This window comes from Choloepus didactylus, chromosome 15 (assembly GCF_015220235.1).
Source record: "Choloepus didactylus isolate mChoDid1 chromosome 15, mChoDid1.pri, whole genome shotgun sequence".
Lineage (NCBI taxonomy): Eukaryota > Metazoa > Chordata > Mammalia > Pilosa > Megalonychidae > Choloepus > Choloepus didactylus.
This window is the reverse complement of record NC_051321.1, coordinates 30,240,428-30,257,398: the sequence shown is the minus strand read 5'-3', so window position 1 is coordinate 30,257,398 and position 16,971 is coordinate 30,240,428. Positions and strand designations below refer to the sequence as shown.

Genomic DNA, 16,971 nt, shown 5'->3' with positions numbered 1-16,971 from the left:
CTTCTAATGAAGTGGTTCTTAACCTTTCATGAGTTATAGACTCCTTGGGGAAAGCTATGGACCCTTTTCCCAGAGAAATATATACATGAACACATACAAAATTTTGGACAGATTCAGGGGGGTTGTAACCCTCTAGGACTATCTATTGACTCCCCATTTTAAGAATTCCGTGATTGCCAAGTTGAGATTCTCTAATACCATGCCATGTTCTAGGATAGAGAGACTGCATTGAGGGGATATATGGATGCAACTCACAGCTGATGCAGGTGGTAAACCTGGGGTTTGCTGGATCCTGCATGATATTGTTATTCTTTTCAGTCCAACAGGGTAAGGGGCACTTGTATGTCACTGAAAGATACATTGATGGTACAACTGGTGAAACAAGATCTGTCAGTCTTGCACTAACATTGAGAGTTTTATAGTAAACCAAACTTCTTTTAGGGCCTATCAAAGAACCAGTCTCAACGCTAAATGAGTTTGCCAAATAGATATTAGTTGCTGCTTCTAAGATTCTATTTGGTTTATGGGTCCTTCTCTTTGCAAAATGAGGATTCTTTTATTTCATTTATATAATCTCTGGCCATGACTAATTTGTATCTTTCTCCTTTTTGCAGTAAGCCACCACTAATTACCATAAAGTCATTTATAAAAGACATTAAAAGCATCTTTCAGAGTAGATGAGTTATTGGAATCAGAACAATAAGTAACACAGAAAACATTCAGAATCATAAAGCAGGAAGGAGAAAGGGAAGCAAGCAACATCAACTGTTATGACAGAATAGGACAACAAAATGAGTCTGTGAGATTGTGGGAAAGCTTGTCTGCAAAGCATATTAATAGATACCCCATCTGACTTCCAGATTCATTAGACAGTGATATCCCCTGATCCTGAGACTTCTATTTATTAATAATAGTTATAATTTATTTATTACCTACTTATGTGTCAGACACTGCACTCAGCAGTAAACATATAATTATCTCATTTAAACCTCACAACCACTCTTTGGGGATAGTGTTTGTATCCTATGTTAAAAATTAGGAAGTGGAGCCTCAGTATGACAAGGTTAAATAAATTATCTGATGCCACACAGCATGGCAGAGCTGACAGTTGAACCTTAGTCTTCTGACTCTACAGTGCTTACTCTTCTCCTCTTTGTTCCCTCTTTACGTAAAAGTCCCCTCACTTGAGGAAGTAGAAATCTTTCTTTTCATGTTCTTTTTCATCCCTTCCTTACCAGGTTTCCGCCCCAGAAACTCTTGGCAACATCAAGTCCTATAAGCTACTCTGCAGACTTCCTGGACCTACTGCCTTCCTGTATTGCAGTGAGGCATGGGCTCTGGGCTCTGGGCTCTGGGTCCATTCAACATGAGTCATTTCTGCTCCTGCTAAAAGTTAGGTGGAATTTTGGGTGCTATTCCCTGTTTTTTTTGTTGTTTTTTTTTAAAGAGCTCTCATACTTATGCAAAGGAATACTGTAGCTCATCAAGGGTTCTGAAAATGAGGGAATATTACATACAGAAGGGGTGATTCCTCAAGACGTAATAAATTCAAGATACTTAGAATTCATTTTACAGCACTGGCTAAAGAGGGTTGCAAAATTTGAGCAATTTCTGAAAGCTAGAGTTCAAATCTTAGCCCCAGAGAGAAAGCAAATCACAAACAATCCTGTTTCCTACAATTCATCTGTGAACCCAAGCAGGGAGCCCAGTATTTATGGCTTTGAGGGCAAGCATGAAAGAGTTTTTAAAATGTATTTTAAAATCCATTGTTAAGGAGTTTATAGAACTATCAGGAAAATATAGTCATAGACTGTGCCTTTTGCTCTAGTTGAAACCTTTGTGTACAGCCACTCTGGATCTATCCAGTTAGAAGGAATTCCATTAGGATAACATAAGCCAGGTCTAATAAGGGTATTGATTTCAAAACACAGCCTAGAAAGAAAAGCCAGAAATCTCCCTGAATGTGAATGAAAGAAAGAACAGCTGGAGATGTTGCTTACTTATGAGTACCCATCACTGATTTCCAACTAATATTAATTTTATTTTTATTTCTACAAAATCAGAGATCTCTAAGGGCTAAAAAACATATTAATTCTTAAGAATTCTTTTTACTTTTTTCTTAGAACCAAACAAATGGGTGTCCCTGAAAGTTAGCACAGTAATTTAAGATGGAAATAACTGTGAAATTTTATTTTTCTTTATAGAACATACACGATTGGCCTTGCTGCATTTTCAAATGTAATGTATAAGTTAGAATGATGTCATCATGCATTTTGCTATTTTCAAATATCTTACATGGATATGCTATTTGCAAATGGGGTGAGTACTCCTGAATCCAGCCAAACAAAGGACGGCTTTTATTACATTACTGTGCCCTGTTCTATCCCTTAAAGGATGAAGAGCATGATTACTATGCAGATCAAAGAGCTTCCTTCCTCTATTGATTTCCTAGAAGATGATTTGATTGCCCCTATGTTTATGCTCTGATATTTCACAAGCTTACTAAGTGGGGGTGGGGACTAACTAAGATTTATAAATTCTCTCTTACAACCCCTTTAAAAGCATACACACCAAGACTGTAATAAAACAATGAGTCACACTGCAGATATTTAAAGGTTTATGGTTCTGAAGTGCCTCAGTGATCCCAAATAAAACAAAATAGAGAAAGCTCAGGCTACAAAGAAAAATGAAGAGATGTTTGATCATTGAGGGGTCACAAGGCTCACTACCTCATTGATTAATAACTGAAGATCGCCCTGCGCCTACTCTCTCCCCTAATGAGGCAAATGATCTGTGTTCTGTGTAAGTCTAAGACGTTTCATTCTAGCTCTATCACATGCTCTTAAGGATTATAAAATGCTCAGCAGAGTGTAACCAAAATCTTTTGGATAAAGGCTAGAGTTTTAGAATACAATCAGTATCAAGTTCTAGTCAATTGCTAGGCATTGCACAGGGAGAAAAAAAAAGCATCTTTCCTTAAAAGTGCTTATTAAAACAAATTTACTCACTTAGGTTCAGCTGTTATGCCTTAAATATGAATAAATAAGTGAGATAACTTCCATCTCCCATGATCTCCTGACATAAAGATTCTTCCGTGAAATGTACAATTCCTGACTTCCTTTAGGACTTTATCTTAATCCAGACTTTAACTCAACAAAAGGAACTTCTTTCTGGCAACTGAAACTGTCCATGGACTGATCTTGACTGCATAGTAAAAAGAGCCGAGCCAAGATTAGATTTCAGGTGAAAGCAGAATCCAGAGTAAACACAAAGCTGTATCCCCAAGCCTCTCCTGGTTACCGATAGAAGGCCAAGAGAGAAAATACATAAAAAAGAAGGAAAGGAAAACAACGGATTGTTCAACATAGCAAATTTTTAGAATTCATGGACTCCCTTTACATTAGAAAGGCACTAACTCAGTAAAGCAGTCTGAAAAGTGGCTACAGAGGGACCATATTTGAATTTGATAATAGACTATATGTCAGGCACTATTCTGAGTGCTTTACATATTCATTTAATCCTCATGACAACTCTTTGAGTTAGGTACCACTGTCCTCATTTACAGATAAGGAAGAAAAAACGCTCAGACAATTTACCTAACGTGTCCAAAAAGCTGGCATTTAGGGCCAGGCAGTCTGGCTCCATGATCCGTGTCCTTAATCTCTATGAAATACTGTCTGTGTACTTTTTTGGAAAATAAAAAATCTCTTCCTGGCAAACTTTATCTTCCTTATCTTCTAATTTAAAGTATTATCCAACTAGCTTTTCTCTTGGAAAAATGTTTTCTTAGAAACATTAGAAGAAAATAGTCCTTTCTCATTTCAATGAAAATAGTATCCCAATAAAACCTCTATACAACCACAGACACCATGAGAACAAAATCAAAATGCAATAAAGAGCAAGCCATAGTACCCATCCAGTGTAAGTAAACACCTGGTAGCCTTTCGGGAGATCAGTATGGCATTTCGTTTGTGAGTGGACTACCATTAATCTTTATAGGTAATAAAATTCAGATTCAACAGTCCAGCTTTGAAGAGAGGCCAATAATCAAACTCACATACACAACAACATACTGAAAAAAGGATAAAAATGAGTAAGAATTCTTCAGACATGATCTACTGAAGAAAACAAAAAATGAGTAAGTTGAATCCTCTTTATTACCAGGGGTTTTACAAGATGACAAAATACACCATAGAGGTTATAACTATTAGAATTTTAAAGAGGAAAAAAACCAGAATAAAAATTAATTGCACATGTATCTGATAAGCAATTAAGATCTGGTAATCCTACAGAATATTCATCGAGGATTGAACAATGGAATATACTTTGACCAAATGGAATAGGACAAATAAATGGGCCTGAGCCATTATTTTCAGGAATTCCAAAGTGAAGTCACCTTAGGAAAGGGCAAGGAGTGTTTGCAAGGTCCATGTTAGCTTGGACCTCACAGGAGGCACTGTTGGAGACTATAGAAGAATGTATCTGACACTTAAGGAGGGCAAAACAATGCAGTGGAAGTAGAGGAGTGGACCGGTGAAGCCTGAGGCTAGAGGAAATGACTTGGTATCTAATGCCAAGCATGCATTCTGCCGAACTACATCCACCACAAACTAAACGACTGGGGATCTTTGCTTAGTATCTATCGCCTCAGATAGCGCTTAGGCAAAAACAAAGGGACCTGCAAGCCATGTCAATCAAATCTTTCTTTAGCCATTAGTTAGGCTCTGAAATTTGCAGGTTATATACTCTACTTCTAAACATTTGTGCAGATTTGGGTATTTAGTTTTGTTTCCACTTAACGTTCCTAGTAAAAATTCTTTTTGAAAAAAATTTAACTTTATTTAAGCTAAACTAAATGCATGTTGCTGGTGGTAGCAGCTAGGCTAAACCATGTCCAAGCTGTGTGTAATTTTATTGATGGTGAAATGGGAGCAGGTAAATGTGGAAACCTGAATGAATCAAGATAGGACTTTTGTTCATTCTCGGTTATGCTTATCTCCCATATAAAACTTTTACTCTCTGATTATTTTAAGATAGTTATCATGTATTGACTTCTCACCCTCAAATAAGTTTTCTCTTTTCCAATTTAATCATCTATAGTTGCTCAACTCTACTCTTGTTTTTTGGTTTCTAGAGTTCTCCCCTCATTGTCCCACTTCCTATGGCCCTCTACTGGAAACCCTCTCCAGAACTGAACACAAGATGTAGTAGAGATTAGAATTAACTCCCTTGATCTGAAACCGTATTTCTGTTGATGTAGCCCAAGATCACATTGGTTTGGGGAGTGGTTGCAGATTTATAAACCAATCAGTCAGCATCCTTACTTAGTTTATTGCCTGGTAGTAAGAACAGGCCAGGTAGATACAACCCCGGGTATCTACTTAGTTCTTTGGGATTCTTGGAGGTCAAAGTCCAGGAAGAAATGGGGGTGGGGGGGGGTTGAGCTTTTAGTGTCTTTTATAGCACTTAGCAGTATCTGCCTTTTATTAGATTCTTAGAGACATGTATACAATCACAGACTATGGTCCTGGAAAGCAGACTACCCCTGTTTTATTTTAAACTTGTTGTCCACATGTCAACAATCAGGCACTTCTAACTTGTTCATTTGCATAAGTTTATCAAATAATTATATTTTACATTCTATTTAAAGATATTTTCCCATGTTACTATACATTGTGAATGGGGATACTCATTCGAGGAAAATAGGGGGAAGGTGAATGCTTACTTGAAGTCTGCAGTAGATCCTCTGGGGGGATAAACTCTCTTCCTTAAAACAGTTGGTAAAAACTTTGGTATGTGAAAATAACCATACCTAGGTATTAAAGACAACAATCTTTAAAAACTAACATCTCTTCTCTTTATCCATCAACTTTCTTATTAGAAATGAGACATTCTAAGTACCTACTAAAGATCTAGTTATGTAAGGTGACATACCTCAGTTTCTAAATCCTGAATTTTTGACATAGGATATTGTACAGAAAAGGTTTAACTTAGCAGGCCTGGATTGCCTAAACCCTACACATTCCAAAGGTCTTCAGGACTGGCCCTTGACTAGCTCCTGGGAGACAACCTCTGAGACCTTGGAATATCCTGCCTGTTGTCTTTGTAAACCTGAGTTCTTAGGCCACACCAGATTGTTTATGCTAACAATGTGATTTATGGTGAACTGCCCATTTTGCATGCCCTGGAGGCCCAGGGCCATACTATATCAGTTTGACCTCTGGGGGTACTGGGGTCTGAGAACTTAAAGGTCAGTCATGCAGTTAGCTGTATGCCTATATGACTGACTCCCAATGAAAACCTCAGAAACCAAGGCTCAGGTAAGCTCCCCTAATTGGCAACACTTTACACATGCTGTCATACACTGATGCTGGGAGAATAAGGGCTGTCCATGAGACTTCACTGGGAGAGGACAACTGAAGTTGGTGCCTGGTTTCTCCTGTACTTTGCCCTATGTGCCTTTTCCCTTTGGTGATTTAAATCAGTATTCTTTCATTGTAAAGTATAACCATGAACATAACAGTTTTTCTGGGTTCTGTGAGTTCTTCTAATCATCGATCTTGAAGGTAGTCTTGGGGACCCCTGAAAAACATGTTAACATGGAACAAGAACAAATAAAATAACATTAAGTAATTTATAGAAGAAACCTTTAAGAGGCAATAAATTCCATAGCTACTACTCTTTCCATTGTCAAATAACAGCATCTAGTACAATCAGTGAAGTTAAAGACATTTATTAAATATCTATTTGATGGCAAAGTTTAAATTCGATTCAAACACCCAGGCTAAAAGGGTTTTGGTTATTTTTTAAAAATTCATAAATGCTAACATTTCAAAATAGGTTAAAATAAATTTTATTTAAATGTTAGAAGAGAGACACACAAGTCACAAATTCTCTACAAACAACTGCCAATCTTTGGCCAATTCTGTAACAATTTCGGAAATTTTGCTTGAAATAAGTTCTACAAAATACCTGTTTTAGAAAGCATTATAATGTTAACTTTAGGCAAAATAATGTTTAAAACTGAAGTCTTTGCGTGCAAGTGAGGGAGTCCAAAGTGTCCGATAATTTTGGTGTTTGAGAGCACACCTGGAGTTTAACAAAGACTAGCTTTGTATCTTCAGTTCAAAAGCATATTTGTTTACCAAAAGGATGACTAACCAACTGATGCCATCCCTGAGAGCAGAATCCCAACCACCAACTTAAAAGGAATATGACTCAGTGTAGTGATTTGCCTCAAAGATAAGGAGGCAAAATCAATGTCGAATTACTTGAAATTCCAAGGAATTAAAAAATTGAATGTTTTGGAATTTCTTCCCTGAGCTGTGGATGCTTTTTATATACAATATATAGTAAAATAGATGCATTCTATCATTCCAAATTGTACTTATAAATGCTATGGTTCTTGGTGCTGAAAACAGATTAGTTATAATTCAAACAGCATGAAGTGGTAGCAACGACATGTTTCATGGAACTCTTTGGTGAGATGCAGTGTTGCAGAAGCTTTCTCGCTTTGTTTCTCTCCTATTAATACTCCTAGAATCATCAAGTTATTTTCAGAGGAGAAACTACAAGACCATAATGAAGTACAAGCAGACCATCCTGAAAAGAAAAAGAACATTTTGTAGTTATTTGAAAACCAATTATGTAACTGATCAAGTCAAAGCTCGTTTGCATAACCCATCCTTGAGGTGAAATTCTTTAGAGACTTAAAGAGAATACAGGGTTCAAGAAAATAGATTTATTCACTCATCTGATTACCAAGCTCCTTCCTCGTCAATGTCTTTTTAACGACTCTCAGGAGTCAATTCTGCAACTATAGTGTATCCACAGTTAGCTAGGATTGTAAACAATTCTCCAAAAAGACCTAAAAGAGAAACACATTTCCTTTACCACAAACTACCTAATAGACTATGTAGGCAATATGCTCCCCTAAAGAAGACTAAGACTCAACTATCACAAAGCATCATAGGTCTGCTAAGAAATGAAGCATTTATTTCCATATAAATGCTGCTCACTATTATAAAGTGATAAAACTTGGAAATTCTTACCCATTTAACAGAAGCCTAAAATATATTATACATTTTTCCTTCATCCTTAAGATTGTTCATTACAATTTAACCTTGCCTTGATGATCCACTATGAACAGTAACACTACACACAATGATTCCAGAATCCATGTTTTCGAGTCCTTTTATCTGATTTTGTGAGTTTCTGTCTCCTCTCTTGATTTCAGGTTTTTAATTCTGTGCTCTCATCAAGGCACATCCAAGCAAGCAACTCACTTTTTTAAGGTGCTGTTTCTGATCTCCTATGGACTGGAAAACCAGGTAAAAAGGAGGACTTATTGGGAAAGAGTGCCATGAGCAATAGGCCTGCCTTGGGCAACACAGCGAGGCAGTGGTTTGGAGTCCCAATCCTGCTTTAGTTATTATTCCCTATCTTCTTTCCTGCTAAACTTTTCTATGACTCCACTTCCTCATTTCTCATTCACTACTCAACTCACTGCAATCTGGCTTCTGTTCCCTGCAACTCCAGTGAAAACTCACGAGAATTCTAGAAGTGGGCTCACAAAGTCAAATGCTCACAGGGGCCAGGAAAGTAACATAAATAAATTTACAAGTTAGGAGTGTAAGTCAATAAGGAATGTTGGACATTAGTGGTAAACCAGAAAGCAGATGCTTATCTAAAGAAATTTATATTCAAAATATTTCAAACATGGAATAAGCCAAATAAAGCACAATCTCATAACACATTTGACCCAGACCATCAGATCTGATCTAGACTAACCGGCCTAATCAAAGTAAAAGAACTTTTATTATAATGCAAATAAAAACATTTCAGTAATATTTTATATGCATACAGATTACATTTTACATGTTAATTTTTTGCATGTAGTTATGCTTCAGAAATAAAAAGTATCATTTCCAAAATAATATATTGATATGCAGATATAAAACTGAACTTAGAAGCTTATAAGCTGTTTCAAGATCTCAAAATATTTTCAATGCATGCATAAAATCACATTTTATAAAATCAGATGATTACTTATAATACTTCAGCCCTCCATTCAAAACTCCAATCAATAGTTTCTCACCTCCCTCAATTAAAATCCAAAGTTCTTACCATGGCCCACAATGTCCTACATGGTTTCATTCCGACTCAGCTCTCAGCTCTGACTATTCTCCCCCTCACCCACTATATGCTAACTTTCCCTCTGAGGGCGTAAAGTACTCATTTAGCTAAGAGGTCCTGAGATTCCATGAAACTTGGCTTGTTATCAATGAGAGCTTTGATTGTACTATGCGCTATTTAAGTTCTGGGACCTTGCTCATCCCGGAATCTCCCCATGTGTCTAGAATAGTGGTCTATAAATATTTCTTAAATTGAGGTCATATTTTCTACCCACCTCATTTACATTGGGATTTTACTCCTAGATTCTTACATTTATAATCAAACTTAATTTTCAAAAGACAACCATATTTTCTAAGATTTCTGAAGTCTGAACTTATAGCGTTTGTAGGAAATGTTTTGTTTATACTTCTAAGCATATTTTACTTAGCCAAGAAACAATTTTGCTTTTTTATTTTATGAAGATTCTTTTGAATTATTTCTTTATTGCTAAAATGTAGACTATTGGGTAAGGTGCTATATTTCTAAAACCACGTAACTAAATGAACAAACATGTAACCTGCAAAAGTATTTAGCTACCCTTCTGTTAAGAAACTAGACTTAAGTTCTTTTTAAGTTTAATCAATCCAGATTCTACCAGTAACTAGCCAAGAGACCATGGGCTAACACATTACTTAACCTCTATATGTCTGTTTGCTCGAATGTAAAAAAACTGGATAATAAGATCCATTGAGATTAAATTTAGAGGCAAAGTTTGAAGATAAACAGGATATTTGCATAGTTTCAAAGTATTGCCCCCAAGATATTTATTAATTACAAAAATTAAAAACCACCAGAACTAAGACATATTGACATCATATGTCTCCTGACATGATACACTGAGAAGGGCACACTACTTCTGTGGCATTCTTACCAAAAGTGCATAACCTCAATCTAATCTGAGAAAACATTTGGCAAAACAATATTGAGAAACATTCTATAACTGACTAGTACTTTTCAAAAGTATCAAGGTCATGAAAGACAAGGAAGGACTGGGAAACTGTCACATATTAGAGGAGACTAAGAAAAAATGATAATTAAATGCAATATGGATTTTAGATTTGGGTCCTGGAACACAAAAAGGATATTAGTGGGAAAACTGGTGAAATCCAAATAACACCTGTGATTTAGTTAATAGTATTGTAGCATTATTAACGTCTTAGTTTTGATGATGTACTATGGTTATACAAGATGTTAATAATAGGGGATGCTGGGTGACACCTATACAGGAACTCCCTATACTAACTTTGTAACTTTTCTGTAAGTTTTGAATTATTTCAAAATAAAGAGTTAAAAAAAGAAAAATAGGACACTTGTTCTTATCTTTTAAGGCTGTTGTGAAGCTTTTACAAGATAACATGTTCTCCTGCACCTAGAATACAGTATGTGGTACACAGTAAGAGCTCAGAAAAGTTAATTTTCTGTAATACTATCTTTCTCCTAGCTCCAAGCAATTTCACACATGAAGGTGTTGTTCCTCAGTTAACCTGGCAGGCTGATAAATGGATTTTCCTTTTTCTTTTCACCTTCCAGCAGATTGAAGACTCTTTTCACTGAAGTCCTAACACACCTCATTCTATCACTAGGCTGACTGTATCGCAAAAAAAAATAATTACATTTCACACTTCTTCAAATTGTTTTGGAAGTAAGGTACTACTTAATAGAAAAGTCAGTTACCTTTACAAAGAAACTGAAAGGAAGCTAAGTCCTCTCCCTTCTTAAATCACACATAAAATATGCCTCAGTCTAATTTTCAGCAATAACACATTAAAATATCAAAACGTGCAGGTTTCAACAAAAGATTATAAAACAGAAAAAGAAATACGTGATAGTCCTGTTAAAGGAGAAGATTAAAGCCTTAAAAACCATCAACAAGAGGATCAGGCATGGGACATATCATACAAAGAATTTAAAAATATAGTCCTAAATATGCTCAAAGAGCTAAAGGAAAATATGAACTAAAGAACCAAAAGAAATTAGGAAAATTAAAAATGAACACAAACAGAGAGATGGAAATTATGAAAAGGAACCAAAGAGGGCTGAAGAACACAGAACAGAAATTTATAATTCCCTAGAGGTGTTCAACAGCAGATTGGAGTAGGAAGAAGAAAGACTCAGAGAACATGAAGATAAAACAATTAAAACCACTAAGTCTGAGGAGCAGAAAGAAGGAAGAATGAAGAAAAGTGAACAGAGCCTGAGGAACTGTGGGGATACCATCAAGTGTACCAATCTACACATTGTGGGAGTCCCAGAAGGAGAAAAAAAGAGAAAGGGGCAGAGGGAATATTCAAAGAAATAATGGCTGACAACTTCCCAAATTTAACAAAAGACATGAATATATACACCCAAATGCTCAATGAACTCCAAACAAGATCAACCCAATTAGACCCATACCACAGCATATTATAATCAGGCTGTCAAATGCTAAAGATAAAGATAGAATTCTGAAAGCCACAAGAGTGACACAACACGTCACACACAAGGGAGCCTCAATAAGATTAACTGCTGATTTCTCACCAGAAACCATGGAGATGAGAAGGCAATGAGATGACATATTTAAAGTACTGAAAGCAAAAAATTGCCACATAATTCTACATCTGGCAAAACTGCCTTTCAAATGTGATGGAGGGGCTAAGACATTCCCAGATAAATAAAAGCAGAGGGAGTTTGTCACCACCAGACTGCCCCTACAAGAGATGCTAAAGAGAGTTCTGCAGGTTGAAAGGAAAGGACAATAGACAATAGATTGAAGCTGCATGAATAAATAAAAATCTCCAGTGAGGGTAACAACATGGGTAAACATAAATGCCATTTCTGTTGTATTTTTGGTTTGTAAGTCCACTTTTTAGTTCCTACAGGATCTAAAAGGCAAATGCATAAAATGTAATGAAAATCAGTGGTTTTGGACTCATAATGTATAAATACGTAATCTGTGACAAGAACTACATAAAGGTGGCTGATGGAGGGATATTGGAACATAGTTTGTGTATACTATTGAGGTTAAGTTGGTATCAAAGCAAAGGAGATTGTTATAGATTTTGGATGTTAAATTTATGCCCCATGGTAACTACAAAGGAAATATCAGAAAATACACAAGCTGAGAGAGACAGAAATTAGAGAATACAGATTGCCAGGGGAGGAGGGAAGGGAGTATGGGGAGATAATGCATATGGGTAAAGGGTTTCTCTTTGGGGAGATGGTAAAGTTTCAGTAATGGAAGGTGGTGAGGGTACTGCAACATTGTGAATGTGATTAATCCCATTGATTGGTATGCCTGGGAGATCAGAAGGTTTATGTTTATATATGTTCCCACGATTAAAAAAAAAAAAAGAAAAAGCAACTAAAGAGACAATGAGACAATGGTAATTAAATGCAGTCCTGGAGGGGATCTAGCGAGGGAGGAAAAAAGGCTCAAAGGTACATTATTGGGACATATAAAAAAAAATTGGAATATAGACTCTAAGCTCTAAATCAATGTTAAATTGCTTAAATTTGATAACTACTTTAAAAGGTGATTGATTACACATGTGAATATTCTTGTTCTTAAGAAATGTATGTGGCAGCGCGCCCGTGCACAAAAACATTCATAGCTCAATACAAGCTATGAATCCAAAAAGCAGACAGAGGCTTTGGGTGACAACTGACCTTGGAGAGCCAGAGGGTGGCCGTGGACTGGCCCTGAAGGGGGCTTTCTGAAAGTCCCTTTTTTGGCTCAGTGGAAAGAGCCTCAGCCATTTTCAGTTCCCAGCACTCTGACCCAGACAAGGGTGGAGATAGCATAGGCAGAGAGAGACACTGAAATGCTAATGACCTCTCCCTAGGGGGTCCATCTTCCCTAAGAGGAAAGAGGTGTGGCCCAGCTCTACTACCCACCTTCCATTCAGAACCAGACCCCAGAGCCAGGGGGGATACAGTCACAGGCCACACCTCCTTACACCAGTCTGTAATTACAGGCTGACAGGCACCACCTGCTAGGCAGAAAAGCACAGTGACCTGAGGCCTCACAGGGTGTATCAATTTTCTAAGACACCCTCAGGGAAACCAGACACTGAATATTTCTCCCTTCTGGGACCAGAGCCTGTTTTGGTCTAGAAAAACCTGATTGGGGTAACCAAGGAAACCAGATGCCTAGACAAGAGAAAACTACAACTTACACTAAGAAAAACAAAGTTATGGCCCAGTCAAAGGAACAAACTTACACTTCAACTGAGATACAGGAATTTAAACTACTAATGCCAAATCAATTCAAAAAGTTTAGGGGAGATATGGCAAAAGAGATGAGCTGTATAATGAAAACACTGGGCATACATAAAGTGAAAGTGAAAGTTCAAAAAACCAAATGGCAGAATCTATGGAAATGAAAGGCACAACACAAGAGATGAAAGACACAATGGAAACATACAACAGCAGATCTCAAGAGGCAGAAGAAAACACTCAGGAACTGGAGAACAAGGCAACTGAAAGCCTACACACAAAAGAACAGATATAGAAAAGAATGGAAAAATATGAGCAATGTTTCCAGGAACTTAAAGACAAAACAAAAAGCAAGAATGCATGTGTCATGGGTGTCCCAGAAGGAGAAGAGAAGGGAAAAGGGGCAAAAGCAATAATAGAGGGAATAATCAATGAAAATTTCCCATCTCTTAAGAAAGACATAAAATTACGGATCCAAGAAGCACAACGTACCCCAAACAGAATAGATATGCATAGGCCTATGCCAAGACACTTAATAATCAGATTATCAAACGTCAAAGACAAAGAGAGAATCCCGAAAGCAGCAAAAGAAAAGCGATCCATCACATACAAAGGAAGCTTGATTAGACTATGTGCGGATTTCTCAATAGAAACCATGGAGGCAAGAAGGAAGTGGTGTGATATATTTTAAGATATGGAAAGAGAAAAACCACCAACCAAGAATCCCATATCTGGCAAAACTGTCCTTCAAATATGAGGGAAAGCATAAAATATTCTCAGATAAACAGACAATGACAGAGTCTGAACAAGATACCTGCTCTTCAGGGAACACTAAAGGAAACACTGCAGACAGAAAGGAAAAGACAGGAGTGAAAGGTTTGGAAAACAATTTTGGGAGACAGTAGCACAGCAATGTAAGTACACTGAACAAAGATGACTATGAGTATGGTTGAAAGAGTAAGGTTAGGACCATGTGGGACACCACAACAAAAGACGAAAGATAAAGACTGGGGCTATATAACTCAGGGAAGCCTAGTGTGCTCAACGATTGAAATAAAAGGTACAAATATGTTTTTTCATAAGGTAGAACAAACGAATGTCAACATTGCAAGGTGTTAAAAATAGGGTGGGACTGGGGGGAAAATACAATCAATGCAATTTAGACTGTAATTAACAGAAACATTGTATCATGCTTCTTTTACTATAACAAAGGCAATATACCAAAGCTACATGCATATGGGGGGTGGGAGGGAATAGGGGAAGGGTATGGGACTCCTGGCATTGGTGATGTTGTCTGACTCTTTATTCTACTTTAGGTTAATGCTGTTTTTCCTTTTGTTGCTTTCTAGCTGTCATGTTTTTCTATTTTTTTCTCTCTCTCTTTCTCTTTTCTTTTTCTTTTGTCTCTCTGCCTTCTTTGACTCTTCCTCCTTCTTTGTGGAAGAAATGGAGATGTGCTTATATAGATAGTGGCAATGGTGCTGAATACATAAATACAGGACTATACAGGGAAGCAACAATTGTTTACTTAGGATGGAATGTATGGTGTGTGAACAAAACCATCTTAAAAACAATGGGCTGATGAAGAAACCTTGAGGGCACTATATTGCGTGAAATAAGACAGACGAAATAAAGACAAATATTGCCAGGTCTCACTGATATGAACTAATTATAATATGTAAACTCACAGACATGAAATATGTTACCAGGATATAGAATGAGGCTAAAGAATGGGAAGCATTTGCTTATTATGAGTTCAACTAGGGTGAACTTAAACATTTGGAAATGGACAGAGGTAATGGTAGCACATTGTGAGAATAACTAACAGTGCTGAAAGGTGTGTGAAGGTGGTGGAAAAGGTAAGCTCAGAGTCACGTATGTCACCAGAAGGAAAGTTGGAGGTTAAAAGATGGGAATGTATAAAACAGTGAATCTTGTGGTGGACAATTCCATGATTAACTGTACAAATATTAGAAATCTCTCTCATGAACTAGAACAAATGTATGACACTATAACTAGAAGTTAATAATAGAGAGGCATATGGGAAAAAGATATATTCCTACTGCAAACCATATACTACAGTTAGTAGTATTTTAACATTCTTTCATCAACAGTAACAAACGTACTATACCAAAACTATAAACTAATAATGGAGGGGGGTTGGTTAGTGGTATGGGGGGATTTGAGTTTCCTTTTTTTGTCTTTATTTCTTTTCTGGAGTAATGAAAATGTTTTAAAAATTGAAAAAAAATAATAATTGCGGTGATGGATGCACAGCTGTATGATGGTACCATGGGCAATTGACCGTACTCTTTGAATCTTTGGATAGTTGTATGGTATGAGAACAATCTCAATTAAAAAAAAAAAAAAATATATATATATATATATATATATATATACACACACACGCACACACACACACACACATATACATATATATATGTAAAGAAAAAAAGATTGGTATGTGGCTAACAATTACAATTACTATAAATAATAAAAGTTAAAATGCAAATAAATAAAATTCAGTTTCTCCTTAAAAAAAAAAAAAAGGATTTACTGCTACATGCAACAACATGGATGAATTAAAAATATATGCTAAGTGAAAGAAGCCAGACATAAAAGATTATATACTCTATGATTCTATTTATAAGACATTTTAGAATAAGCAAAACTAATCTATGGTAAAAATCTCTGTGCCTTGTATCAGGCAATGGTTTCTTAGATATGGTACCAAAAGTACAAGCAACAAAAGGAAAAATAGATAAATTGGGCTTCATCAAAATTAAAATTTTAAAGGACATGATCAAGAAAGTGAAGAGAACCCAATGGATGGGAAAAACATTTTGCGAACCATACTTGTGATATGGGGCTAGGATTTAGAATATATAAAGAATACTTCTAACACAATAATAAAAAGACAAATAACCCAATTTACAAATGGACATAGCATCTGAAGAAACATTTCTCCAAAGAAGATACACAAGGAGCCAATAAACACATGAAAAGATGCTTAACATCACTAGTCTTTAGGAAAATGCATCCCCAAACCACAATGAGATACTACTTCACTCCCAGTAGGATGACTATTAATAAAAAAAGACAGACAATAACAAGTGTTGGCAAGAATCTGGAGAAACTGGAACCCTCAGGCACTGCTGGTGGGAATGTAAAACAGTGAAGCCACTTTGGAAAACAGTCTGTAAGTTCCTCAAAAAAGGTTAGAGCTACCATATGACTCAGCAATTCCACTCCTAGGTATATATATACCCATTTCCACACAAAAGCTTGCATACAAATGTTCATAGCAGCATTATTCATATTAGCCAAAAAAGTGGAAACCCCCAAATATCCCATCAACTGATGAATGGATAAATAAAATGTGGTCTATCCATACAATAGAATATTATTTGCCAATAAAAGGGAAAGAAGTACTGATACACACTAAAATATGGATTATCCTTGAAATTATGGTAAGTGAAAGAAGCCAGATACAAAAGGTCACAAATTGTATGATTCCATTTATTCAAAATGTCCAGAACAAGGAAATCCAAAGAAACAGAAAGTAGATTAGTGGTTTCCTAAGTCTGGGGAATTTGGCTAATG

At 36.4% G+C, this 16,971-nt stretch overlaps 1 protein-coding gene across 3 annotated transcripts in view; it reads right to left on the bottom strand.

Moving 5' to 3' along the window:
- Positions 1–255: 255 nt before the first annotated feature.
- PCGF6 (polycomb group ring finger 6) overlaps positions 256–16,971 on the bottom strand; it is a 62,800-nt gene continuing 46,084 nt past the window's right edge. Inside the window, exons 10-11 of one of the 3 annotated variants that reach the window (XR_005211982.1) lie at positions 5,726–7,867; positions 256–348 (exon numbers count right to left, since the gene is read on the bottom strand). Coding sequence is in view for 1 of the 3 variants with exons in the window: in XM_037805013.1 (XP_037660941.1) it covers positions 7,546–7,602 (57 nt within the window). In the remaining 2 variants the exon portion in view is untranslated. Of the gene's footprint in view, positions 349–4,156; positions 7,868–16,971 lie in introns of those variants that run through there. The other 2 variants (XR_005211981.1, XM_037805013.1) reach the window with 2 other exon arrangements.